Source organism: Aquila chrysaetos, chromosome 5 (assembly GCF_900496995.4).
Source record: "Aquila chrysaetos chrysaetos chromosome 5, bAquChr1.4, whole genome shotgun sequence".
NCBI classification, from domain to species: Eukaryota; Metazoa; Chordata; class Aves; order Accipitriformes; family Accipitridae; genus Aquila; species Aquila chrysaetos.
Window position 1 is genome coordinate 49,848,412 of NC_044008.1, and position 27,046 is coordinate 49,875,457.

General features: G+C 37.7%; 1 protein-coding gene and 1 pseudogene across 3 annotated transcripts in view; one reads left to right on the forward strand and one right to left on the reverse strand.

Moving 5' to 3' along the window:
* Nucleotides 1–15,421, forward strand: part of GALK2 (galactokinase 2) — a 50,286-nt gene extending 34,865 nt beyond the window's left edge. For all 3 annotated transcript variants that reach the window (XM_030013752.2, XM_030013754.2, XM_030013753.2), the window contains exons 9-10: nucleotides 7,957–8,158; nucleotides 14,944–15,421. In XM_030013752.2, coding sequence (XP_029869612.1) covers nucleotides 7,957–8,158; nucleotides 14,944–15,151 — 410 coding nt within the window. In that variant the 3' untranslated portion in view covers nucleotides 15,152–15,421. The remainder of the gene's footprint in view (nucleotides 1–7,956; nucleotides 8,159–14,943) is intronic.
* LOC115341293 overlaps nucleotides 1–27,046 on the reverse strand; it is a 178,313-nt pseudogene that overhangs the window by 30,250 nt on the left and 121,017 nt on the right.

A 27,046-nucleotide genomic window follows, 5' to 3' on the forward strand; every position in this document is an offset into this window, starting at 1 on the left:
CTGGTGGTATCAGAGAGTATCAAACTATCTTATTGTCTAATTACACTGCCAGAGGGCACCAGGATGGAATATGATATCTTAATCCAGCTCTTTATCTCCATAGAAAGAATTATGATAACTCTGTGCTGTATGTACATGAGGAATATACTGAACCATGTACCTGCACTCTGCAACATTTTCATGGGAAACTACAAGGTTGTAAATCTTTTGTGCTGTCCCCTTACTCTCCCCTTTCTGAAGCAATACAAGACTATTAACTTACAGATGTTCATACTCCTTATACCTGGTTTATAAAACAAAATTCTACAGTTCTGTAGAATTTAATTGTTTATACAGGTTATTTTGATTTTTTTTTTTCAAAAACCAAAGTCTGGATAAAAAATTTAAACATAAAAGCTGTAGAAGAAACTCAGAGGAAATTTTATACTGTGGCTCTGAATAGCATTTGCAGATGTTTGCTGAACAGAATCTCTTAAACTTGCATGACCATGATTTCATTTGATAAGGCCAATTAAAATGGGTTATGCTGAAAGTCTCTTTGCATGTACAATATAAAATTAAATAACAGATTTCTGTAAAACTATATGCAAAGGAGAAACAAGACAGACACAGAAAGAAGGAATCTAAATCCACTGTTTGTTTTTGTTACACACTAAACAAATTACATTTTATGTTCCTTTGGAAAACCAGAGGCTGTTTGACAAAAATATTTTTCTTATTTCCCCTCTACTTTCCCACTATATTTTAATGACAATGCCTGGCTTCTTCATGTGAGAGAAAACATACCGACAAATAAGTAATGTCTGTAGGGAATTTCAGAATGTTGTTGAACTTCTTTGTTCAACATAAAAAAGAACCATAACATTTAGAATCATAGAATCATTTAGGTTGGAAAAGACCTTTAAGATCATCGAGTCCAACCATAAACCTAACACTGCCAAGTCCGACTAAACCATGTACTAAACCATCCCTAGTAATAATGTGAACAACAGTTTATGCATTCATCCTCTTGCTAGCATCCATAAAGTTCTGGCATTTCTTGGTAGACAGAAGTTCATAGAATCATTTAGGTTGAAATGAGAATTACTATTTAGATCATTTACTGGGTTCAGAGTTTTCTCTGTGGCTGAATATAAATTGTCAGTCATTTTAATTTTTTATATTATTCAAAGCCCAGTGATAGTTAAATGTTTTTTACTGGCATTGTATCTCATGATTAAGGATATGAAAGTGCTATGTAAATATTATTTTAGCCTTAAGTCTAGCTTCCCCTCCTTTACTCCTCCACTTCTCCAGTGATGGTACTGTATACTTACATAAAGTTTTATAAGTGTGTAAGGCTCACCAGATAAAACTCCACATCCCAAAGAAAAATGGTACGGACAGGCTTTGAGTAAGTCCCAGGCCAAGTCTGGAAGCACACAGCAACTTGCATCCCTTTTATCGGCCAGTACTCAAGGATTTTTGCAGTTCCCCACTGTACAGCCCACTTGCTCCCCAGGTTTGGAGAAGTACAGATGGTGCATAAAGCCTCTCTAAACTTCTTGCAGTTGTTTCTTGGCCAACTCAAAATCCTGAGTTTAAATCTCCCTTGCAAATGTTTACACATGGGTTGCACTTGTGGCTTCAGAAGATCTCTAGAAAAATAATATTTATTACTTTCTAAGGTGCACTGTGCCATAATTTTGGCTTGGACTTGAGTGCTTCACAGAACATTTAGTGTGTGGTGATTGTGGGACATTAAGTATTTATAGGCTTCACCACAAAAGGATATTCTCCTGTATTCCTTTAACCAGGAAATGTTTTTTTCCTTCTTAAATGAGGTATTTTTAAACCCATTTTTCCTTTTCATGTATAAAATTGTAATCTAATTTTGACATTTAAACCTGGGAATGAAATCACCATGGGAGGAGCAGGCATCCATTTGCTGTGGGGATTTGGCTGTTTAACTGCCATCCTATTTGTCCCCTGGAAAGAGAATTCTAAATCTGTGCTGTAGCTTCAGTGAGAGGTGCTTGAATAGCCTTTCATTCCCACTGTCAAGTAATTTGTATTAATGGTGATCTCAGTGCAAGAACAGTTTCAACTTTATTTGCACAGACAGGCGCACGTGAAGGTGGGCTCTCAGATATTATGTCAGGCTGCTCTGGGATACATCAAGCTTTGTCGTATGCATTAGTAGACTGCCCTTGTCTTACATGAACAGAACTTACCTCCAAACTGGTAGACCTAGGAGCACTTCCCAGCTTGAGGGTCCACATGCCTACTCCAGCCTCAGTCTTATCCATGTCATGGCGAAGTTTGAGAACGTACCATCCCCTTCCATAAAAACATGGTTTACTTGGGATGAGCCCCAGAGAGATGGCCGCTCCGGGCAGATCCCATAACAGCTACCTGGAGGATGCAGGCCTTTGGGGTGTGCCACAGGTTAGGCACAGGCACTGAATGGTTTAGGTTAGTTGCAAAAGCCTTGTTAAAGCTAGCATTCCTCTGGAGGAAAAATCACTTTAAACCAGTAGTTATCATAATCTTGAAGCAGGTGTCTGCTAAATGGGTCACTGAATCCAGCAGTGACTCGTCCCCTGGTTTACTTTCAGAAAGCCACATTGCAAACAGTTACTTGAGCAGTCCCAGTAGAGTAACTGTTCCCCACTTTGAGTAGGGGGTTCACAATCTGGCTCAAATTAAAGCCATCTGGTGGCATTTTCTTATATACATTATGAGCCAGAAACCTTCACCCTCATCATGTTCAATCAGCAGGATGCCTAACAGAGAAGAGTACTATTCCACATGAGTAATGGTGGTAGAAACTGTCCCCTACATGATTTCGCGTCGGTGAGTTCTTCCTGTTGTAAATTTCTAACAGTCCCATCAGCCATGTGTAGCTCATTAATTTATAGTGAAACATATCTTAAGAAGCTGCCAAAGCAACTAGAAAAAAATATATAGCCTGAAGAGGTTGGTCTTTAGCTAAAGGTCAGATAGAATTGTACAGGAAGCCTCTAAACAAAGGAATCTGGTGGAGTTGAAGTTGTAACAAATAATATGAGTTGCTGAGAAGCCACAATGTTTAATTATAAAGAAAAAAAATCCCTGTAAATGGAGTGGACAGGTTTGCACAAGTTTTGTAAAGCTAAAATTAAAAATATGACCATACAGTTGAAAACCCACAGTAAACTTTTCTGTTATATTTAATTAACCCACAGTTATTTGGGACTAATAGCCCAGGATTTTTGTTTGTTTTTAAGAGACTTTACATAGATTTTGGACAAACTTTCATGAATGTTATTCTGCTGTGTTGTAACAACTTGGAAGGTTCTTGGTGCAGTGTGAAATATTAGTGCACTGGAAAATGTCACCATTTCTTTCAATGGCATTCAGTGGTTTGTAAGTGAATCGAATCTACCTGTTTATGGATGACATTACAGAAATCCTCTGGAGAGGAGCAAAGCTAGGGTGCAGAGAATCTACAAAGGGTCAGCAAGAGTTGCTGACGTTCTCTAAAAATTAGATAAGGACTGGTAATACAAAGAAGTTTACAGTGGAGGAGGTTCCTTGTAGAAGATTCACTGTGTCCTCTTTGAAACTTCAGAAACACAATTAGTGAGGCTATGACCTGGAATGTGGATTAGCTGCTCCAATAGCAGGCTGAATACAATTGAAATGTGTTAAAAACTTAGTGACAAAATGTCACTAAGAGCAGACCCGGGTACAGGATTCCTTGTCCTCCTTAAAGTTTTCTGTGGTCTCATTTTGACTTTTCAGGTTTACTTTAATTTCTTCTGATCTGTATCTGTTGCAATCCATAAAGGGTATCGCTCACCCTCACTTGAGTCCACAAGAAACTTTTTCTGTGTGCAGCTGATACCATGCAAAATAAATCAGTCTCCATACTGTCTTTTCAGAAAGGAAAGAGACCCTGAGATTCTGATTGTGCGAGTGTGTCTAGGTCTAAAATCAAACAGTTCATTCCTGCATGGCAGTGAGCTATGCAGAACGTGGCAGTGAGGAAATGTGTAGTGATTTTCAAAGAACAGTTTTTGAGAGCATGAATCTAGTCAGAGACAGATCCTCAGCCGATACAAATCTCCATCAGTCCAAATGGCACTATGTCATTTTGAACAAGCAGAGCACCTGAACTGGATATTGCACAGATCCCCTTATGGAAGAAACATTACTTTAGAAATCCCCTAGACAATTACTCTTACGTCAGCGTGGTAGCCAGTTTCATTGCACCGGAGGTTTTAGGTTCCTCTCTAGTCACCAGAGAAATGGGTACCACAGGGCAATCCAGGTCTCAGGTGGGATAAATGGTTCCCTAACCTGCCCTTTTCACTGACAGAAGATGGAGCTGAGGGTACCTATATGCCTAATTTGGAACTAAATTTAAGTGGGAGAAACCAGACCTTTGTAGTTTACTGGATTAGGAAAGTATATTTACATTATCAGTCAGATTAAGTACCTAATTTCCATACACTATAATAGATTTAAGGACCCACATGCTTTTAAGAATCTGGCATTAGTTCCCCACACCCTGCTTTTTTGCTCTCCTTTGAGCATAACAGAGGGTGAGACCATATAACCCAGTCCTGTGCAACACTGGAAGGTTTACTTTGAGGGCTTCAGTTTTTCTTCTTTCAGAGCGCTCCAGTCCTAGCTCTGATATAAACTAATCAGTCATGCACACTTTGGTTTAGTTTCTTTTAACTGTGACAGAGTGTGGCTTAGGAAATCAATCCTTTCTAACTGTAAAAAATGTGGCTATGTGAAGCATGCAGATTCTGATCAGTTTCTGCACTCTTCTAAAATCACAGCCTCCATAGCTCTTTGGCATTTCCTATTAATTCAGATTTTATTTATGTGGAGCTAATATACAGGCTGTGATGTAGCAAGGAGATTCCAATATAGATGTAATTTTTGGAAATATCACGTGTGCTCTGCTATCTTTTATTATGTAGGGACGGTTAGTTGGACTACCTATCCAAAGAAGAGATACAGGAGGGTTTCTCTATTACCAGAGGCAGTTGGTATTGAAAGCCGAAAATACATGAATCATTTCATTATTTTAGAATAGGACTTACAGAGTACAAAGGTGTTTGCTGTCCTAAAGATAATTTTACCTGAGCAGTACACTGCCAGAGAGGAAAAGCAAACTATAAAAAAATTTTTTTAAACACAAACGTAATTTTCTGAAATAAAATGCTGCCTGTAACCAGCCAATAGATAACATCATGATACCAGCCTTTAACTGATACTAATTGGCTAAAAGTCCACAAAGGAGTCTGTAAATAACGTACAGCCGCTCTTTCTCACTTGGGAACTGCCCGAAAGGATTGCTTTCGCATCAAGAGAAAGCCAGTGTCAAGGTAGTGAGTTCTCCCCTACACAGAGTGGCTCTCCTGGAAATGAATGCTGTCAAGGACACAGCTCAGATCTTTTGGCTGGCAGCCAGTAGCTGGAGCACCCATTCTGGTTGCCAACTCATAACATGACGAGCACAACACAACCCCAGAGATTTCTAAGGTAATCTGGCCAGTAGAGCATTGCTCTACCAAAGGGTGGTCTCCGAATCAATCACAGCCTTTGGCAAGTCTGTTGCCTTACAATTGAAACCAGACATGTTTTCAGTTCATTCTTTGGGTTACTACTGTTCAATGGTGATTTACAAGAGAGTGTGAGCTATGGCAATCTCTCACGCAACTTTAGATATTCCCTAAACGAATGCACATTTAGAAATCTCCTTGCTCTAAAACAATGGCTTATAAGAAAAGAATATTTAAAGAGAAACGATCCTTAAAAATAGGCCAAGCTGCCTTTCTTTAACATTCAAAAATATTGAGGCATGGCTCTGCAAAACACAGTGCAAGTAACTAGAGCAGCAACAAAATACAGTGGGGTAGAACACACTTCTAAATGGGAAACAAAAATATGCTCTTTCTGGGAGATACTCTCAAGATGATGTTTCTGGGGGCACTCAATTTTCTCATTTCTGTCCTAGTTTGAAATGCATTCAGAAGGCCTGTTCAAAAGACAGCAACACAAGGTTTCTCAGTAGCAGGCTGTATTGAATTACAAAATAAATATCACCAGAAGCAGTATCACCAGTAGCAGAACACTGCTATGTTCAATGTTTCTCTATCATTTTAGACTCCTTGTGTCTCTCTCAGCAATGCATTTTCAGCATTTACAGTTGTGATTTACACTTACTCTGGAGAAATAAAAAGGGATTATACAGGTGCTGATGAAGTCCTAGTCTGTGAGGGTTGCAATCTGGAGTATACATACGACAGATTTAATACTGGACACAATTTTATTTCCAGTCTTTCAAGGAAGATTTCTGCATATACTTGCAAATGTGGATTGCTGAAATCATCAGAAGTGGTTCCAGAACTTGGCTGTTTCCATGGAACAGGCAAGTAGGAACTCCATGTGTCTGGGTCAGATAGTGAGTTCTGTTTTGAATACAGGGCTTGTCTCTGTTCTTTTACCTCTACTTGAGTGTTTCATCAGCCATTGTAGAAGGCAACAGAGACCAGAAGGTGAAATGAGGAGAGAGACCTTGCTCTAAAGGAGAATTTACACATAGAAAGAAAATGGGGGATGTTCTGAGGTGCTCCAACAAGAGTGTGCTTGAGTTGTGATGAAATAAGGAAACATACTGCAGTAGGTGCTCCACATAGGGAATAAATTCCGCTTACCTAATATTTACCACCCAAACAGCTCAAGTAAACCAATTTAATCGTAAATTAAATTGTCACTCATTCTTCTGGTGAACAGTACTTCCACAATAGCAGCCATGGTATTAAAGCAAACAGAACTATACTGGGAGAGTAAAACAATGAACTACAACATGAGCTTGGGAACAGCAGATCAATTCTCAGATACTAGCTGCAAGCCAAACCCTCCTGTAAATAGGAGTAGCTTGAGGAGCCTTTAACTGCAGCCATCCCCTTCCTTTTTATGCCCCACTGTTCGGGCTTGGTGGAGGTCTCTACCCGGATGGCCATGCATGTTTGGGTACACACACACACACACACCCTTCCCACATGAACTGATTTTTCATGGCACAATAGAAAAATTTTAGCCAAAATCCTTGCACTAGCTCTTGATCTTAGTAGGTCACTACTAAGCAGGACTCGTCTGGGCTTGACATCTCTTCACATCCACACAGGCAGCACTGACACTCTGGCTGGTAACACACACCAAAAAATAAACCCTGAAAATCAAACTGAAGGCACCTGTGCTCTTCACTGTACCTTTAATCTAGAATTATTTACAGTCAGGGTGAACCTGCATCATTGTGAAAATACTTGAGAGGGCTTCCTTACCTATGCACCAGGAAATATGGATAATAGCATTTTTGTTAATCACAGTTTCAAAAAAAAAAAAAAAAAAGTGGGGTTTTTGTGTGGTTTGGTGGTGGTTTGTTTCAAGAAAAGGTCCATCCACACAGTTACATAATTGATGCAGATTTGGCCTGCAGCAGTCACACACAATGCCCTGGGCCAGCAGATGTTGGCCAATGGCTGCCTGCAGGGCACTGGGTACCTTTCTGGTGTTCTCCTGACTCAGTTTTGCTGGTATTTGAAAACCTGAAAGCTTTAGATTAATGCCCTAATGCATGTCGCTGCTAACTCTTGAACTTGGGGCTTGCCTCTGCAAAGTAAAAGGAGAGACTGGGTCTGTTCAGTGACACAGCAAATAACAAGAGCACGTGCATGATGTTATCAACGTGGAAAAAACGAGTACATAGTATTTAGAGTTCAGCAAAGTACAATCTTACTAGGGCTTTTAAAGAAGACGTAGGTGAGCTTTTGCAGAAGACTTTTAGCAGACAGAGTTCTAATATAAAATATGAATTACTAAAAAAAAGTCATTCTACTATGTTTTTGTATGTTCCTTTTGTAGTGAATATTAATTGATAACTGTAGTACTTAATATTTTCATTTTGTTTAGTTTCCACCTTTAAGTTATACCAGCGTGCAAAGCATGTGTATAGTGAAGCTGCCAGAGTGCTGGAATTTAAGAAGATATGCAACAAAGCACCTGCCAATGCGATCCAGCTGCTGGGAGAATTAATGAACCAGAGCTATATCAGCTGCAGGGAAATGTATGAATGCAGCTGTCCTGAACTGGATCGGCTGGTAGACATCTGCCTGTAAGTTTTGACCACAAGGAAGAGTAATCGCCTGTTGAGAATATTGTTTGAATTGATGAGAAAATATGACATCGTTGGCTATTGCAATTTTAAAATGAAAGTATTCTTGTGTCTTATTACAAAATTAATCTCCTGCAGGGACATTACATGGTCAATTGTTTCCCTACTGACATCTGTGTAATACTTTCAGATGAAAGCTGCAGTTTATGGCTTTATTACAGACTTTGCTTTTGGACTGACTCATCATCACAAGTGTTACGTTAGACTGTTGGCTATTCTTAAGTTGTAGAAGAAGTCATAACTGGTTTTCTTAAAACATCATCTTACTTGTTCTAGTTGAACTCTGTTACTTTTTGTGTATTTCTTAACCATTTCAGAACTGCGCCATGGGAGTTCTAGGGCATAAGCAAGCTGTTCTACACTCTTAGATTGCCTTGAAATCATAATGGTATATTGTGAAATGCTATTGCAATTTTTTCAATTAAAAAAATACGTTGTCTAGGGTGTCAGATAGGTTGGACAGCATTTCACCGTTTAAAAGATGAGTGTGTTAACTGGCTAACACTCTGCTTCTCCTCTCTGCGTTGTGTGTCTGAGCTTTCCCCACATTATTCAGTCTCCATCTGCCCCAGCCTCATTCTTTTAGCTGGGTTCCCTAACTCAGTTTGGCCGCAATAAAACAAGCCCTCTCAACTCCAAAACACATTCCCTGAGTGTCATTTTGTCCCTTCTCTTCTCCCTTTATTCCTCCCCAGTTTCATATCCTCTAGCCAGAATAAACAGAGTTTGAGAAACGGCATGAAGTGAGCTGGAAATCAATCACAGGTTGCTGTGTGTAGCAGGCTGTTATTTTCATAACTCTGCTGCAGTGGATGATGAGATCTGGTATAACCATGTGTTAATGCAGAAAGTAAAACCGAATACTTAGTACTCACATTCTACATCGTGTTTCATCCATAGTGCAGGACCAGCGTGAAAGGATGTACACATTTCGGTCCCTCTTAATTTCCATTTTTCTGGTACATGTAATCATGGGACAGACATTTTATGCTAACATTGATCTAAATTCAGTGGTTGGTGATCATTTTAACAGTGGCTTGGGGGAATAAACAGCTGCCCACCTGAGCTTTCCCACCACTACTCCATCACTGCCTCTGCCCCAGCCACCTTCTCCCAGTTGCTTCCCTCATACACTTCATCATGGCTCCTGGTGATGCCACCTTCATACTTCTCCTCATCTGTTACGGTTCCTACTTCGCCTTGGAGAAGGGTGTGCTTAGTTTGGGAAACTCTGCCCTAAGCCAGAGCATTACTGCCCTGCCAGAAGGGAAATGTAGGGTGCCATAAGTGTTTGCAGGCCTGAGGTCAAGAAATGTTGTTTCACTGTCTTTTAGAAGCAAATATCCCATCCTCTCTATATATCTTTCAGTCTTGAAGAAAAGAGAAACTGTTTCAATTTGAAGGTAAAAAAAGTGAATACCTTACCACCTAAAAATGAAAGTTACAAAAATATTTCTTTACCAGCGACTGGCTTTTTTTTTTTTAACTAGGAAATCAGTTTGGCTTATAATGAAAATACAAATTTTACAAACATGCAATTTGCCATATGCTCTCTTACTTCTATACTCATCCAGATTTTGTAAGTTGTAATACCCATGTACCAGGTTTGTAAATTGATAGAGTATGATACAGATGATTATTTAGGATAGTCTGATTTCTTTTGCAGACGAGATGGAATGGCCTCTAAGCCAGAAAACTACAAACTTAAAAACTGAACAGAAGACTTTTGGACATTCACAGATTATTTTGCATATGGGATACACATGCTGTTTTGTGATAAAACACAGAGAAGCCCTGAGAGCCATTGGACAGTCTGATAGTAATTTGGCAATACAATTTTGGTTCCTTCTCTTGGAAGTCAATCCAGTACGTAACTCACAGGCTATGTTCAGTTTTTTGTATCACGTAATGATCACGTAATAGAATAAGCTATGACAGTCACTTAGCGGGGCAATTTCACCATGGTTATCCCAGCTGCTCAAAGGGAACTGCTGATCTGTGTGTGACAAGGGAGAACTGACTCCAAAGGCAGCTGAAGGCAGAAACTATGCTCTACTGAATTATCAGAAATCTTGGGCTACAGAGTCTTGATCCAGTGCAAGGTATCAGCACTGCCTGTTCTGTGACACCACTGACAGAGGAAAAGCCTTAAAGCTTAACATCTGCTTTACTTTTAGGTACAGTAACTACCCAGTGTTGATGCCTCAGACAATAGCATCTGATGACTGAACTTTGCAAAAGTGACTAGCCATTTTAAGTGTCTTCACTTAGGGTATCCAGCTTGAATCATACTGATAGGGCCTGTTTTCAGAAATGCTGGGAGAAAACTCTCCTGTTTCAAGTAGGGGAAAACAAGTAGGTATAAACTGGTAAGATCTGCACTACAGCGTGGAGTTACCTGTTCTACATTTAAATAACCTAGCATGGATGCTAGCAACAGTCTATTGCAGCATGAAGCTCAGCGTGGGGATGGAAATTCTCTGTTTCTCATTTATGCTGAGCGCTGTGCTTTCATGGCTAGACAGCTGCTGCTCTCTGAGCTAGCTTGGGTATCGTGACACTGACTTGCAGGCAGTAGCACAGACACAGCCACAGAACCCAAAGGAAAGGAGTATGCAGTTAGGATTTTACTAAATTAAATTAAAATTAATCACAGCATTTCAGTTCCAGGGACCAAAATATAAATAGTGAAGGAAAAAAGTGATGTGTGTGCCCATGTTACATCAGATTTCTAACTTACCAGCAGAAGAGCCCACAACTAGTTTGATGAGCATAGCTAAGCACCACAGTGGAGTGTCATTCGTGTGAAGCGATTTCTAATTGGTATATTAAAATTATTTAATCTGGAGTTTTCTTATTTCAGTCATTGCACAGAAACAAGTAAATTATTTGTTCATTATTCTTTACTGTGTTGTCCCATCAAGAGTATTTCCTAAGAAATGTGTCTTTCCTCTTTAGAAGTTTGATATTCTTTAATGTCTTTCTGATTCTGTGATTAGATTTATAAAAGCTTATAGCCATTCTAGATGAATGCAGCTTAAGCCAGCATCAGTTTTTCGAAACTGTTGGAAAAACGTCTTAATTCTTCTCAAGTTGTTCATTAAAAAACTAAGGGACATAAAATCACTAGTCACTCTAGGAAAACTTGGCTGATGTGATTATAGAAATGGCCAGGAACTACATAAATTACATTCTTTACTTACAATGATATACAGCTGCCCTGTAACTTTAAAAAGCCTTTCCAAAAATACATTCCACAGAATTGCCCGAGTCTACTGCTGCTCTCTCCTTACAAGGTTTAAACTGTGAAGAATAATCTGCATATCCAGATGTTTTCTGTTTTGCCTAGATCTTTATGTTTTACTGTACAACCGCTGCCAAGAAAGAAAGGGATCCATACTTGCTGTGGTTTGTAGTGCTGAAAACTGTAACCACTAGCTGGTCAGTTGTGTTTTTTTATTTTTTGCAAAGACAGAAGACTTGTGCTTTCTCTAACCCATCTCATGCTGTCAGTAGCTATTTTACCAGGTAAAAGTTACCTTTTAAATTAAGTAACACAGAAGATTCACTGAACAATTAAGGAACAAAAAATTGGATCTGAGCTCCTGAATTCATTGGGTACTTTTGAGAATCTCTCAGAATCCTTGAGTGTTGTAAATAATTTTCTTTCATTCTCTTATTCTCCATCTTTCCGTGGTATAAAATCTGATAATTTTTGTGTTACCAGCCATGTCCCTTACAGTTGAAGATAGCTGAATCCTCTCTGATCACTTTTAAAAGATACGGTTTTTACATTAGATCCAAGTACATTATGGTAACCAAGACAACTCTGCATTTTATCAAAACTCTTACCACTGATGATTTTCTTAAGGCTGCAAAGCCTGGAGTCATGGCACAATTTGAAAATTCAACAAAACAAACAGAAAACTACCCTACAAAAAGAAGTTTGCGGCTCCTCCAGAGCCAGAAAGGCTTAAAGATGCTATTCAAATACACATCAAGCTACAAAACAGAGTAATATCCTCCCCTCCCCCATTTATATATTTAAATCTCATCATGTTAACTCCATGCTTTCTGAGCAGCTAGTTCATAATTTTGAGTATTTGGAATTAACAATATTGCTGTGATTTTATCACCTCTTACAGCACAATTATTTTTAAAATGAGGTACTGCAGTGTCTTACCTATTGCTTCCATACACCAGCCTATGGGACTTCTATTTTTATTCTTGTTTTCTCTGCTGAAGTACTCGTGTTTTTATTCTCATTTACACACACAGCCTTCCTCATAAGATAATTCTCTTTTTATCCAGTGAATACTGGAACAGGATACATAAACTTTTCAAGAAGCAAAGGCCAGAACCTGGGACTGGGAGCCAAGTGCCCCCAACATTGGACTACAGATACGTTCTCTCTCCTGTGTGCTCTGTCTCTCCCTCTATTACTTGTCCTCGTGGCTGCAGCGTAGCCCAGGCGGTGCACGGGGTACTTTCGCACACGTTAAATCCATGTTGCCCGCTGTGTGGGTGAGCGCTCCCTCCACAAGATTATTGTCTGTACGCCTCTTCATAAACGCATGATTCAGGTGCCAGTGCACAAGAAGAGAGTGTCTGGCTATGAATCGCACTTTACCAGAGGAGTCTAGCTTAGGACTGAATGGATTAGGACTTGGAAAAAGGCAGTTTCAGACCTGTTCCAAAGTTAACTTTCTCGTGTTTGATCTAGATACCTCTCACGCACCGCATCTCTAGTAGATGCAGAATTAGGTGCTCACTTCTGAATTCGTGGAATATCAGGTACCTAGTTTCCAGATGTTACAGCACTGCCCATCAAAACGCCAAGTTCCTTAGCATTAAGCCCCAAGTGTCTAATCATATCACCACATTTGAAACTGTTAGCCACAGTATTTTGAAACACAGTGACTTCAGCTCTGAAACAGGCATATTTTCTGTCTACATTATGTTTTATTTCAACTAAGTATTTTAAAATGACTCAGTAAAAATGAGGCATGAGCATGACCACAGAGAATTATGAAATCAATAAAAGGTTCAGAACAATTCTGAAGGGATTTCAGTTGCGTACCGAAATAAAAGCCAGACACCATCTGAAATGCAAAGTTCTGACTGAGGTAACAGACCAAATGAGTACAGACAGTTGATTTAGCAGACGCTGAAAAAAGTATTGGGCCTTATAAAGTCGATGGGAATTTCCCTATTGATTGCAATTGAGACTGGATTGGATCCTGCTCATTTTAGGAGGTTGCTCCATGGACCAGAAACTACAAAAATTGCATCAGAGAATGAGTGGCTTACAGGAATAATAATAGGAATAAATAAAATAAAACACCAACAGGAAATAAAGAATTATCATAAAATCGAGTCAATATGAAGGGTGGCACCACACAGACACACTGAAGAAAGTGTTTCTGCTCAAGAAGAGATGTGTGTTTAGAATCAAACACATATGTAAGTACTTGCTTGAAATATGACCTAAACCTCTGCTAACCCAGCAGTACACCAGATTCATTTAACATAAAATGCACATATGAAAAACTACCACAGCCTACTCAGAATGAGCTGTCATTTTCCAGTGTTATTCACATGATGCTGTCTCTCCTGCAAACACATACTAGGACTGCTAAATCTCTCCATGCATGCCTATTGGAAACATATCAAAAGTATTTGTTTGCAAATCAGATTAGATCTCTCATGAGAATAAGATTTCAAATGAGTTTTCTAAACATCCTGTTCTGACTAGGTTAGAAAAGCCCCAAAGAAATTTATTACACGGTATTTTCCTACTTCTTCTGAATCTAAGTAAATATCAGCAACACAGGTAAGCAAACTAATGAAAATAATTCTACTAAATTCTAATGATATGGAGTCTGAATCTTGCAGAGTAATGGCATGGGATTTGCTGTAGGACATTTCTAGCAGGCGAGTATCTTGAGGCTGGGAATGGTTTATATTTTGGATGTCATTTATTTGTCATTGTTCTTTCTATTCACCCTCCTTATTAAGAGCATTTTTTTCTTTTGGGACTAAATTCTTATTTTACCTCTACTGCTGTAAGTCTGTTAAATTCATGAGGTTCCTCTAAAGAAAGATACCCAACTCTGTCCATTCAGCATAAACAGATGTTTGAGTGCAATAACTCTGTATGACTTTTTAAGAGTTTCCGAACTCTCCTTTTCTTGACTGGCACGCTCAGCAGCCCTGCAGAAGCCTGTGAATCTTCAGCATGTTTTAGATCTGTCCTGGAAGAATAGAGCTATTTGTCTTTGCCACATTAGAAAATGGCTTGCATGCCTACATCCTGTGCAATTAGTTTATGAACCCTCTTTTGTTATTTTTGTCATGTATTTCTGTTTTCACTTCTGATGTCTTATGAATGTTGCTAACACAATTCCTTTCCTTCTGCTTTCTTCATCTCAGCTGTGCTGTGATCCTTAAAACAGCTGATGCTGAAGCATTATGAAAGAGAGTGACTTTTGGAATTGACAGAAATTACTATATTGCAGTTTAAAGCATCAGTGTGGGGGGTTTTTTTGTCCAAAATGATAACTGCAAATTGCTGTAATGTCGCATACAACCAAGTGAACTTCAGAAAAATCAGATGACATCCACGTGTTTTAAGTACTCACTAGTTTTCCATAGGAATTTTATATATGACAAATTACCCCTTTTTGGTTTATTTTACATGATTTTTTCCTGTCATTTTATTTTAGGCAATTTGGGGCCATCGGGTCGCGTCTGACTGGAGCTGGATGGGGTGGCTGCACTGTGTCAATGGTGCCTACTGACAAGCTGAACGCTTTCATAAAAAATGTAAGAAAAGCTTATTACCAAACCGATGTCCAAAGGTTAGCATTGGAGAATAATAGTCTGTTTGCTACCAAACCTGGAAGAGGAGCTTTGGTTTTTGTTGAGGCCTAAAGAACGTAAAAATTTTAAAGAAACTATGTAGGACATTTAGAACTGGCAGTACTTCCCATGCCACAGAAAATGAATGCCTTTTCTGTTTTTTATTGTAATGAGCAGTTGCTGTTATCAAAATATATCTCTGAAGAAGCGATTAAAAGAAAACTCTTTGATTATAAAGTCTTTTTTTTCCATACTAAAAATATCTTTCAGTATAAACATTGATTTACAAAAACCTATTGACAAGGAAAACTGAAATTGAAATAAAGATGATACTTTGTTAAAGTGGATCTCTCTTCTATTCCATTTACTATCATAGAAGTAAGACCAGGTGGAGCAATGAGCTATTTCATTGTAGGGTAGGAACCTTGCAATGTTTGCAGGGCTGTTCAGTGCTTATTCTCTTTGGGTGCTGAATATTCTTTTGTTTAGTGTCCTGTAAAAATGGAAGATTAAACTGAAGCGTTCAAAAAATTGGAAGGACCTTGCTAAACATGAGAAGTTTTATACTCTCCTCAAATAGGATTATTACTGTTGTAATTAATGATAATATTGGAGGAGCACCTGCAGGCCAAGTAAAACATTAGGAATACATTATGTTAAGCAGGAAAACTTTCCTTCTAGCTATGTTTCTTATGTATCTTTGTGTAAGGTTGACTTGTTCCAAAAGTTTCAACTAAAATGAATGCTATCTGTGAGCTGTACAATATGACAACATACTCCCCTGAGTGAATGAACAAATAGTGAAGCAAAGTTTGGTTTTGAGTTATCCAAACACCATATTCTAATTGTTGAATCCTAGCTGTGCTTCTACAAGGTAGAACATTTGCATTTTTATACAAAACTATTACAAAGGATTAAATATAATCCATTGACCATGTAAAAAAGCAATGAAAATCTATAAGGAATAATTAAGGAGATAATTCTGTCAGTTGTACTAAGCAAAAGTAAATAGGTAAGACCAAGAGTAAACGCCATTGATGTATTATTGACAAACTCCTATCTCGCTCCCACTTTACACTCCTAACAATCTTAAGGTTGTAACTGCAATGCATCGGAAGTACAGCATCCGCAATTCATAACCCATCTCCTCAGTAGGAGAAATGATTGTGATTGCAGAACGGTGACCATACATCAAGATACCCCAAAGATGTCCTAACCTTGCTTCTGAGGAGAAAATTAGGTTCCTGTGCCCTCCCTCTCACTGCACGCAGACTTCCACTTCTCTGATACCTACAATGAAAACTCTAGAGAAGTTTTGCTAGTGTCATAACCCTTGCAGCCATAAAAGACGTAGCAAGATTTGTCCCTGTGCACATTTTTGTGACACCAAGCACAAGTTAACATCCAGAAGTCTGCGTCAAATTAGAGATCTCTCAGAAGAGATCCTCTGTACATTGCCCATGTTAATTCAGGCCAAAACCAAATTCTTAGAGGCTACTAATTCTGTGAGAGGACTCTGCCAAATTTGAACAGAGCAGATGAACAACAGCCAACACAAACTGCCAGATCTTTTCAGGAACCTCAGAGGGGACATATAATGGTAATACTATCACTAGAGAAGATTTCCTGGTTGTCAGAAAACAGAAAAGTGGAACAGAGGGTGCTGTGGATGAAGCAAATCAAGTACTCAAGAGAGGAAAAGGATGGGGTCTGGGCAGGATGGGGAGAGATGAAGAGACAGGATTTGGAGAGAGGACAGTTAAAAGGATGCATTTGAGAAGGGGAAAGCAAGGGATAAGGGAGACAGTTAAGAACAAGAAGCAGAATTATAGAAAGGTTTAATCTCAAAACAGTCGCTATTATTATCTATGGAAACTGAATATCTTGTAACCCATTTGTAATGTGTAGCAGATACGCTGTACATTCAAGTAAACCTGTAAACATAGGACTCCAAAAATCAAACAACAGTATGTAAGTATCGGCAAGAATCTCCAGGATAACCCGAGATTTTAAAGAAAATAACGCCATGGCTTTGTTACAAACCGCCTTATTAAATACAATCCTCAGTTTAATTCAGCAAGTTCCTGTTTCTTACCTTGTCATAAAAATGGTGTACAACTCAGTACATACCAATCCTTTCATTAATATTTCTGTATTGAACTTTAGTTCAGCTGGATTCCTGGAAGGACTAATCAGTGTATGAGCAGAATAAAGATATATTAGGGTTGGGTTTTTTTTCCTCCTCCTCCTCTTTAAGTTGAGCATGACACACGAAATCATGGAATCTTACCAAAAATATGCAGGCAAGTTTTTGGGCTGCAGTACATTTCAAAATTTTTCTGTCAATGAATTTTATAAATGATATTCTCATAAAGAAAAGGAAAACAGAAAACTGGCACAGTATAAAAGGATAAAACCAAACATTCTAAACTTCTGATTAATTTTTTTCCTTTTTTATTGCTTCAGTGTCTTTCCCATACTTTTGCTGAAATCTGCAAATAAAATTGGGATATAACTTTCATTGAAAGACCTACAGTACTCAAACTATATACATAAAAATGGCACGGAGGCATTTTTATTTAGTGACTACCAATAGGAAGTAAAAGTTTCTTTTTAAAAAATAATTGAATAAATCTGTGTTTTGGGGTTTTTGTTTGCTTTTTAAACCTTTGAAGACATTTTTCTACATAATGGTAAAAACCCCTGATAATTGGAGCATGAGAATGATATACCAACAATGTGTAAGGTAAGCAGCAAGGGTATTAGTAGTATTTCTAACAATAAAGCAAGAAGATTTTGGTTTGGATGAAAATTTCTGTGTATAAAGCAGCAACTCCTAAGCCTATTTCCTAAGCAAGTCTTTCCAGATCTGTATTTTCAATAGCATTTTCTGACTATCTTTTCAAAATCTCTTCTGTAGCTAAAATAACGCTAATCGGGGGGGGGGGGGGGGGGGGGGGGGGGTGTGTGCATATATATATATTTGGAAAACTAACAAAGTTAAATGTCAGAATACATGCAGAGGTGATGCATCCTGTTAGCACAAGCTATGATTATCAGTGGAGTGTGATTTTACCATGTTATAATGTCTGACTGTAATTCATTCAATCATGAGTTTAATCTTACTGTGCAGTAAATGGGTTCTAAACCTTTCCAAAAAGGATTTGGAACAGAGATGCTGTTAGACATCTAAGTGCAGCAACATTGCCTGATGCCATATTAATACTCTGTATTATCTTAATCCCATTGACATGTACATCTTCATCACTGTTATTTGCTGACCATGTATCTTCTATGTAGGAACACGCTCACGCGCTGAAATACGACGAGAGTAATTTTACTATTCAGTTGATGGGAGGGGATCATGACTGCGTATTTGACATTTGCTCTCTTGGGCACAGCACACATACACACAGACATGTACATATGGCAACCTAGTATATAGTAATTACTTACATAACAGCTTCAGAAATATTGGTTTCTAGTCAATATGATGTGAATGCCAACTTTTATTTTAGTAACTGCCGTGTACTTACTCAGTATAATCCTTCTGAAATTCCTCTGAGTCCATGTGTCTCTTTAATAACATCTTGATATGTTGGAGCAACTGCAGCGCTGCAGTTTCAGTGAAGTGAAAGATTTATATTTTCAGCTAACTACAATGTTTATTTGTGTGCTAAATCCCAATCAGATATAGTTAAAGATACACCCAGAACAACATTCATAAGAGCTATCTTGTTCTAAAAAAAGTTGCTTTGCAAATCATAGTTGTTACGGGCAGGACTGAAGTAGTACTTTCTGATTCTTGTCATTATATGCTTCGTCAAGAAGAATGAACTCTATAAAAGGACTTATACTGCAAAGTAACAATAGCATGAAAACCAGACTGGTAAGGCTTAACATCACAAAACCTGTGAATCCTGCAGCATGTTAAATTTTATCTTAAATGCTAATTTTGAGATGGAAGGCTGGGTATTGATAAGAGACTAGTTCACAGCGCAGAAAGGAGTACAATGAGGAACGTAAAACTGTACCTGAAAATTGCTCCCTATGATATAGCCTTGTTTGACAGATTTTCCCAGCGCACATGGGATTGGCAGAGAAAGCGCTGCTAAGCAATATTGCGGTCACATCTGTACTACCTCAGCTCTTCAGTTTAGCCAGCTTTTCATTGAATGTTCTTCTGAGATTCAACATCCCATAAAATAAAGACAAAAGATTAATTCTGTTCTTGATCTTATCTCTTACACTCTGCCCTCTCCTTTTGGACTTGTGTCAAAAGTAATTAACTACAAGATCCTGCAAGATACCACATCACAGCCTCTGATAACAGCACCGTGTTTACTAGGAGACAGAATCTCCTAGTACCTGCTGATGGTGGATAGTACCTAACCTCTGTCATGTCTCATGCTTCGGCGGGACTGCAATACTCAGTCTAACTAAGGCAGTAGGACCAAACTGTAATTGATATATCGGGAACTGCTGCTTGCTGGGCAGATTTTTTTTCTTCAGGTCAGCTACAATTGTTTTACCGGTAAAACCTGTAGATGAACGTTTTCTGGAGCCCCTGAAGACTCTGCAGATTTGGTCACTGAGTTCAGCAGAATGTGGATTTACCCCAGCCCATACTCCCTAGCAAACAGTTCACTCAGTAGGATAACATCTAGTGAGACTTAGCACATAAAACTGATCTGCCCAAAATCTCACTTGTAGTTAAGGCACTCACGCCAAATTCATCATATGTGTAAGACTTACGAATGGAAAATCTGCAGAGGAGTAAAAAATGTTGAAGCTAATCAGATGAGAAGACACTAAGGAGCTTTCAGACTTAATTGACCAATAAAATGTTTGAGATTGATTTCCAACAGCAGTGGTTCCTGCAGAAGTAACAAACTGGGTGAGGATTTACACAAAAGCATTTGGTATATTTATTGGATTTTAAGTCTAATGCATTTAGAGAATTGCTATTGTCTCCTAAGCACTACTTTGTTGGCCAAAATTACACATTAATATTAAAAGGAGAAAAAAAAAAAAAATCCTCTCCCCACAAAAGCATGCCTTTCTGCACTTGGCACACAAGGCTCAAATAACTCAATAAAGATTAGATGTACTTCAAACTGAAACACACTAGTGCCCAAGCAGCTGTCTTCTTTCCAGACAAGCTGTGTGTGATTTGGGGTGGGAATAAAAATATGTTCTATTAGCCAATGATCAAGCCAGATGTGTGGGTTGTTGTGTGCTTTTTTTTTAAATCCTAATTAATTTTTCAAGGGACACTGAAGCAGGTTTGTGTGAAGCTCTCACAGCAGTTCCTGAGGATTATTAAAGGCCTTATTTTTTGCCAGATTTCATATAATGGAGGGGTTTATTCATGTTGTTCTACGTTTTCTGGTTTTTTTTCTGTCCCTCATGTGACAATTATATATATTTTTGTTGGCTAAGCTGTTCTGACTTGGAGCAGGATTTTTTAGTTGTGTTTCTATTGATCAATTATCAACAGAATTAAATTTTTCTGGTTAAATGCTGAAGAGTTTTCTATTGGCTTTCTCCCAGTGAACATACCTCCTTTAACTGTTTACTTCCTGTCCAGGCTTCTGTCTAGAGAAGAATTAAGACAACAGTTTTACCAGAAGACCCTATCCTTGAGAAAGAATTCAGTGAGCCACTTTTAAGCAGCAATAGCAGCTGCATGAATAATAATCTTTTTATGAAGGTCTGAACCTAATTTTATGTTAGAAACATAAAGCTCTAACTTTCATAGCTGAATTAAAAAGTCTAACAGAAAACAGGAGCTAAAATCAGAACCAAAAGAGTCTAGCAAGGATTTACAGAACTTCTGTAAGATAAAGTTAAAGCTCCACAGTTGAGTCATAAACTTAATCAGAGCCAAATAGCAACTATGAATAGAAAGATTTGGGGACAAAGGGTTAAAGATCAAGGAAAAAATACCTATTGTGCTGTTCTTAAAGTTACTTATGGTCAGGCCTTGACCCTAAGAATAAATCCAGTTAAATTCCTGTGCAATTCTTTCTACAGCAAATCCAACTATATCAGCAGCAGAACAGATGATGAGCTTTCAAAAGCCTTGATTTTTATTTTTTTTATTTTTTCAGAAGACCATTTGAGAGAGTGAGAGGAGGCCTGGGCAGCTTTTGTTTCTGAAGATCTATAACCTGATGATGGCCAATGGGGAGAGAGGGGGGCACTGTTGCAAATGATTTTCAATACTTCCTCTAGAGGGAATAGCATGGCTAGTGTAAGCTGCTTCAAGAGACAGACTTACAGGCTTCTTGCTATTGTTGTTGAAAAACTCCAGAATTTATTGTCTTGTCTGAAATTCATAAAAAATTTAATTTTCTTGATTACAAGATTTCAGGGTTTTGCCTTCACAAAGCTGATTTTTGGTAAAACAAATTAAATGGTTAAACAAATAAGATTTTATTGACTGAAAAATGTAACGATTTGTGGCATTTCTTAGTATAATACTAAACTAGCAGCCTCTTGCACACAACCTACTCTTGGTGACCTTCTTTCTCCCTGTCTTAGCTGTGCTCATTCAGCAAGAAAAATCTGGTCGGATCCTCTGAAAGTGAGGGCACAACGATGCCAAGAAATGCACATCAACTACTACAGCACACTTGAGTTAGGGGCCTTGAGATGTTGGTGCACATTTTATACTTCTGTTCCATCGCTAAGAAAATGGCAGTGACTTTGTAAGCTCTTTCAAGTGAGCCTAAGGGGTTGGGTTAACAGAGTCTGAATCTCAACTATCTGCTTTAGCTCCACTAATGAGATTTATTTTATTTCTATGTAGGTGGTCTCTTATTTCTTAAATGCAATTAGCATACAGTTGTTGCCTGATGGTTTTATTTATTTTTGAAAGTGCCGACTACTGGACTTGCTTTTATAGTTCTAGAGTTTCCAGAATTGACTTTTGTGCTCCACAAGCCTATTTTCAGGAAATATTTTGTAAGAGGGATGATATTTTGAACTCTACTTTTATGGCTGCAAAGGCTTCTCCGTTTTTACTCCCTTTGTCTGTTCATTAAGGGCCATCTTTAATTCCTAGATGTGTTTTTTGGAGATAAGTTCCTTTCCTTTGAAATACATGCCACTAAAAAAAACCCATTTAAAATACTTTAAGTCTTTAGACAAAGTTATGTGTTTATTTTATAAGATTCTATGCTGTGTAACGTTATGAGTGGTACCTCGAAATTTAGTTATTTGCCCATTTTTAGGTTTTCTCTAGACATTTCCTGACGTGTTCATTAGCTGCCTTTTGCTTGCTACATAAATGCATGAAAAACCACCCCTCTTGCTCTGTCTTAGCTGTAATATGAAGAGAAGGTTTTAGGCTTTTAATCAAACTATAAAAAATTTCAACATCCCGTTTTTTTGAGGATGACATAGATGAATGCTACGTAGTGTTTCCAACTTTCAAGTTTTATTACAGCCTTGCTTTCTGTGATTTGTGAATTTATAATTCATACTCTCAAAAAAGAAAATGGAACATTTTTGAAAATCAACATCATGCATATTACAAATTACAATAAACATGTCAGCAAAAGTGGATATACTAACAGTTTATGGTGGCTAATTTGCTAATTTATTCTTTTTATATAAATGGACAAATTATGACTGCCCATTGTGGTCACATTAAAGGGAGAATGGTGTGGAAATTTCTGTTCTCAATAAACCCATAAAGTGGACACAACTTATTTTTAGACTGAATTCTGTTCATAATATGAACAGTCACCTAAAATCTGCTGAGAAAAACATAATCGGTTTCACAAGAAGTCTAAAATTTTCTTTTCATCCCATTAGTCAGCCTAATAACAAGTTTTACAATTTTTCCTTGTAAAGTTCATAAAAACAATATGACAAATATAAAAATACCACACTGAATGTTGGGGGGGGGGGGGTTTCCACTCTTCTATATGATGTTGCAAAAATCTGTTGAAGCCAGTGAAGTTAATTTAAACTACTGTAACACAGAATCTGACATCTAAACACACTGAATAAGAGTTACCCAGTTGTAACAAAAGCTGCTGAGATTTGTCAGTATTCTTTATAAGCAAGCTGTGACTTCCCTGAGTACTCTACACCGAAAAGCAGTGGCAAACTGGTTTTTCTTTAATATGTTGTGTACAAACACTTCAATATACAGAAGATAAAAATTCTAAGAATTCTCATCAGAAAATATTTCAGGGGTACTCACGTAATTCTTCATTAAATCTTCCAAAACCAGTCTAGTTAGAACAATTTTATATACATCAGGAAAAGAACAGAATTAATTAGGAAATCTTTGCTTCTGAAACCCCTTAGTTTAAGGTATAAACACAAAGGGCTCTGAATATCTGTACTACACAACAGATAAATGCTCTCTCCATTTGGAAAGATATATGCCAGACAAAAAATATGTCCAAATTCAGAAAGACTCTAAACTTCTTAAAGATTTATAGATGTTTGGATCCAAAGAGTATAGTTTGGGGCCATAATAGAACCAAGTCAATGTATAAAGCTAGAATCCAGATACGATGGGAGTTTCATTACATTTTGTGAGGTTTGATTTACATTTCTCTTTCAGCCTTATTCCCCAAAAATCTAACAGAAATAACATAAAGTTACCAAGCTGAAGTGCAGTCTCACTTAAGACATTTTGAATCATAGGTTACCTTAAAGGATAACAAGATGAAGCACCAATCAAATCTTTTTTCTGTATTTCTAAGTTTCTCTCTTTTAGGCAAACCACTTGCTGAGATTGTCTGCATTACTGTGGTCTGTCTCAGTCTAGAAAAGAGAAAACTGTCCCAGCTATTGTGGATCATAGCAGAAAAAGGGAAACAAACGGGTGAGACTTTAGTAATGCATTCTTCTCTTCCCCACCCCAGCTGGTTTAAACCATCTTGGCAAAAAGTGTTGAGGAAAGGTTTTTAAACACAATACAGGTTGCGAGTCAGAAAGGATACGGTTATTTGTAAACTTCAGTACAATTAGTCCTGCAAGTCAAGGAATATGACACAGCATTATCTATTTCATGTGTCTTAAAATAGTAGGACACCAAAGGACTTTGGCCACTGAAGTCTGAAGTGCACATGCTTGCATTCTGAATCTGAACCAATACAAGAGGACTGTAAAAATGGGAGAAATGTCAGTAAAGGATAGTATCAAACTAACTGTCTGAAAATAATAACAGAACAGACTAGGAACTTCTACATCCATATTAAAAAATATTTATGCTGAGAATGTATCGGTGAAAAAAATCTTAGTTAAAAAACCCATAACATAGTATACTACATAATGGTGATATCAGTATAAGAAGGGATCAGAATTTCTGACAAAGACTGATGGCAATGATCTAACATTACGGGAGACTGTTCTCCATTTCAAGCAGGAAAACCGCAGACTACAATAGGCATAAGACCAAGTCCTTGGCATGGACTATAAACACCTGCAAGTAAGTCTGAGTTATCTTAAAATCAATACAGTTGATTGATGAATACTGGCAGTATTTTATGCACAGTAATTAAAAAAAAAAAACTTAAAAAAAATCAAGGTGTGTGATAAATTAGAGTTTTATCAAGAAAGAACCTAGTGAATCCTGTTTTAAACTGCAGTTTACTACAATCACACTCTTACCTTAATGTGACTAATTAATTCTTATCTAAGGTTAAAAGCATTTTCCTTTTGTGAACATTGAAAGCATTAAAATATGGTAGAAAGAAGAGTTAAGAAATATCATATAAAACATGTAAAAACATCCCAGCACAAGTACAGGTTATAAAAGGAAAAGCCCAACATAAATGCAGCACTATTCAAAACCACTGACAGTATAATATATATGTAACAAACTTAAAGATCACATTTGTGTCTGATTTTTTTGTCTACTTTTTTTTTTTAAACAAATCACACCTAAAATTACTGCAACTGCAAATCAGTAGAGAAAAATCCCCTTGTTTTTCAGTTTAATTTTCTCCAGTTACATCAGTTGTTTTCTCTCCATAATCCTCTATATTCTTATATTGCCACTGTGTAGACAACTTTGCTCCGTATTTTAGTAGCATAGTTTATAAATACTAACAGAAACATGGCTTTTGTTTGTGAGCTACCCATAGTATGCTCCTTTTAACACCAAAAGTATGTAAAGCAAGCCTCTGTTACGGTTTTGGATTCCTTTGGCATATCATTTACATGTTCACAGTCTTCACTTATTTCTTCATCTGCCATGTATTTCCTATCTTCAAGTAGATCTTTGCAAATTATGTCCTCTGCTAACAAAAATATAAAGATCATACAGCTTCAGTTACTGACATACATAAATATTGCTGTCTTCCTATTTCTCTGACACCCCTTTTCATCTTGTCGCATTTGCCTGGTACTGTAGGATACACACCACACTTTCAGTGAAACATTAATAGACCAGATTTCCCCTTAGTACATTTTCCACAATTTTTTCCAGATGAAAATGCTATGCAAGGAGATTTCATTACAGATAATGAATCTGTTAATGAAAAATGGTGCTAAGAAGGTTATTTAATCCACTTTCTGTACCTTAAAAGATTAAACTACATTTTTGAGAATATACTGATCTGTCAATTCACTAGAAACTAGACAACATCTTACTAATACTAGTGATAAACCACAGATCCTTAGCTCTGCCTATCTATCTCAGATGTTTTTAGAAGACTACTATTAATAATCTTAGATTGCTAGGGTGGTAGAAAGTAGAGAGTAAATATCCAGCCTCACAAGACTGATGTTCGTCTGCCCACCTGTCCACACCCTGTCTGCCTCCTGAAGTGAAAAATAAGCTGTAAAACATAGGCATGTGAGTATTCAACTTCGTGCAGTTTGAACAGGAAGCAGGCTGATGGGATTTTGCCTGTGCCCCATACAGAAATATTCCACTTTATGGAGTGCACACATATGCACACATGTTGTCCAAGTGCAAGCCTTATGTTCTACAAAGCTCCTCCTGTAACTTTTTGTTAGAGTAACAAATGAGTAAAACAATTACTGGACAAATGGCGGATGTAAACGTGACGTGCTGAATTTTTTTAGATGGATCTTCAGTACCCCATGGCCATTCAGAAAAGCTGTTAAAGAAAGTTGTTCACTTCTTGAAGGTCTTCAAACAAAAGCAAGAGAGTTCTAACTTGCAGTTTTACGGTAAGCTGTCAGGCATCCATGAAGACAAAGCCAGATCTTAACTGGGCAAGTACATCTTAGCCACAGGTTATAAAGCAGACACAGATGTACAAAACTATCAAGACAGGAAAAAAAAAGTTTGGAAGAACAGCGAGAAAAGCTTTACATTTTTGCATAACAGGAAATCCACTGAACAAAAAAGAATTACAAATAACCACTAACATGCCTCATTTGCCTTAAAGAAATACAAAAGCTCCTAAAATGAGAAATAACATCATCGAATAAGAACCACAAAGTGAAGAATTTTATTTCAAAAAAATGTCTTTGAACACAGCAGCTCAGGGCACAGAGAAGATGATGGAGTTGAAGACAAAGAACTGCTAAAATAGAACTGAAATGAAAGCCAGGATGAAATAACCTCCTCAAGTTCTAATGCTGGCAGACAAACACCATCAAAAAAAGTTTTCCAGCAATGACAATTATCCCATAGGGCTTCAAAACAATTTATATACTCACAAGAAGAATGCGTGTGAGAATAATGTTCCAGACTGCTGAAAATTAGCAAAAGGGGGAAGGAGATACCAAGCACTTCCAGATCAGTTAATCTGAATTCTTAGAAAGATGTTAGAATACAGATAGGAAGAAAGGTTACTTCATACTGAGATCTGCTGGTTCATGGGCAAACATCTACTCCAGGAGCTTGCATCTCACGAATTCTCTTTTTGCCTTAGCAGTACACAGAGATTGAGTCATCCACCTACTTTTTCAAGCACTGCTATGTGCACAGTCAGAGGGATACTCAGTTCTTCACAGTTTCAG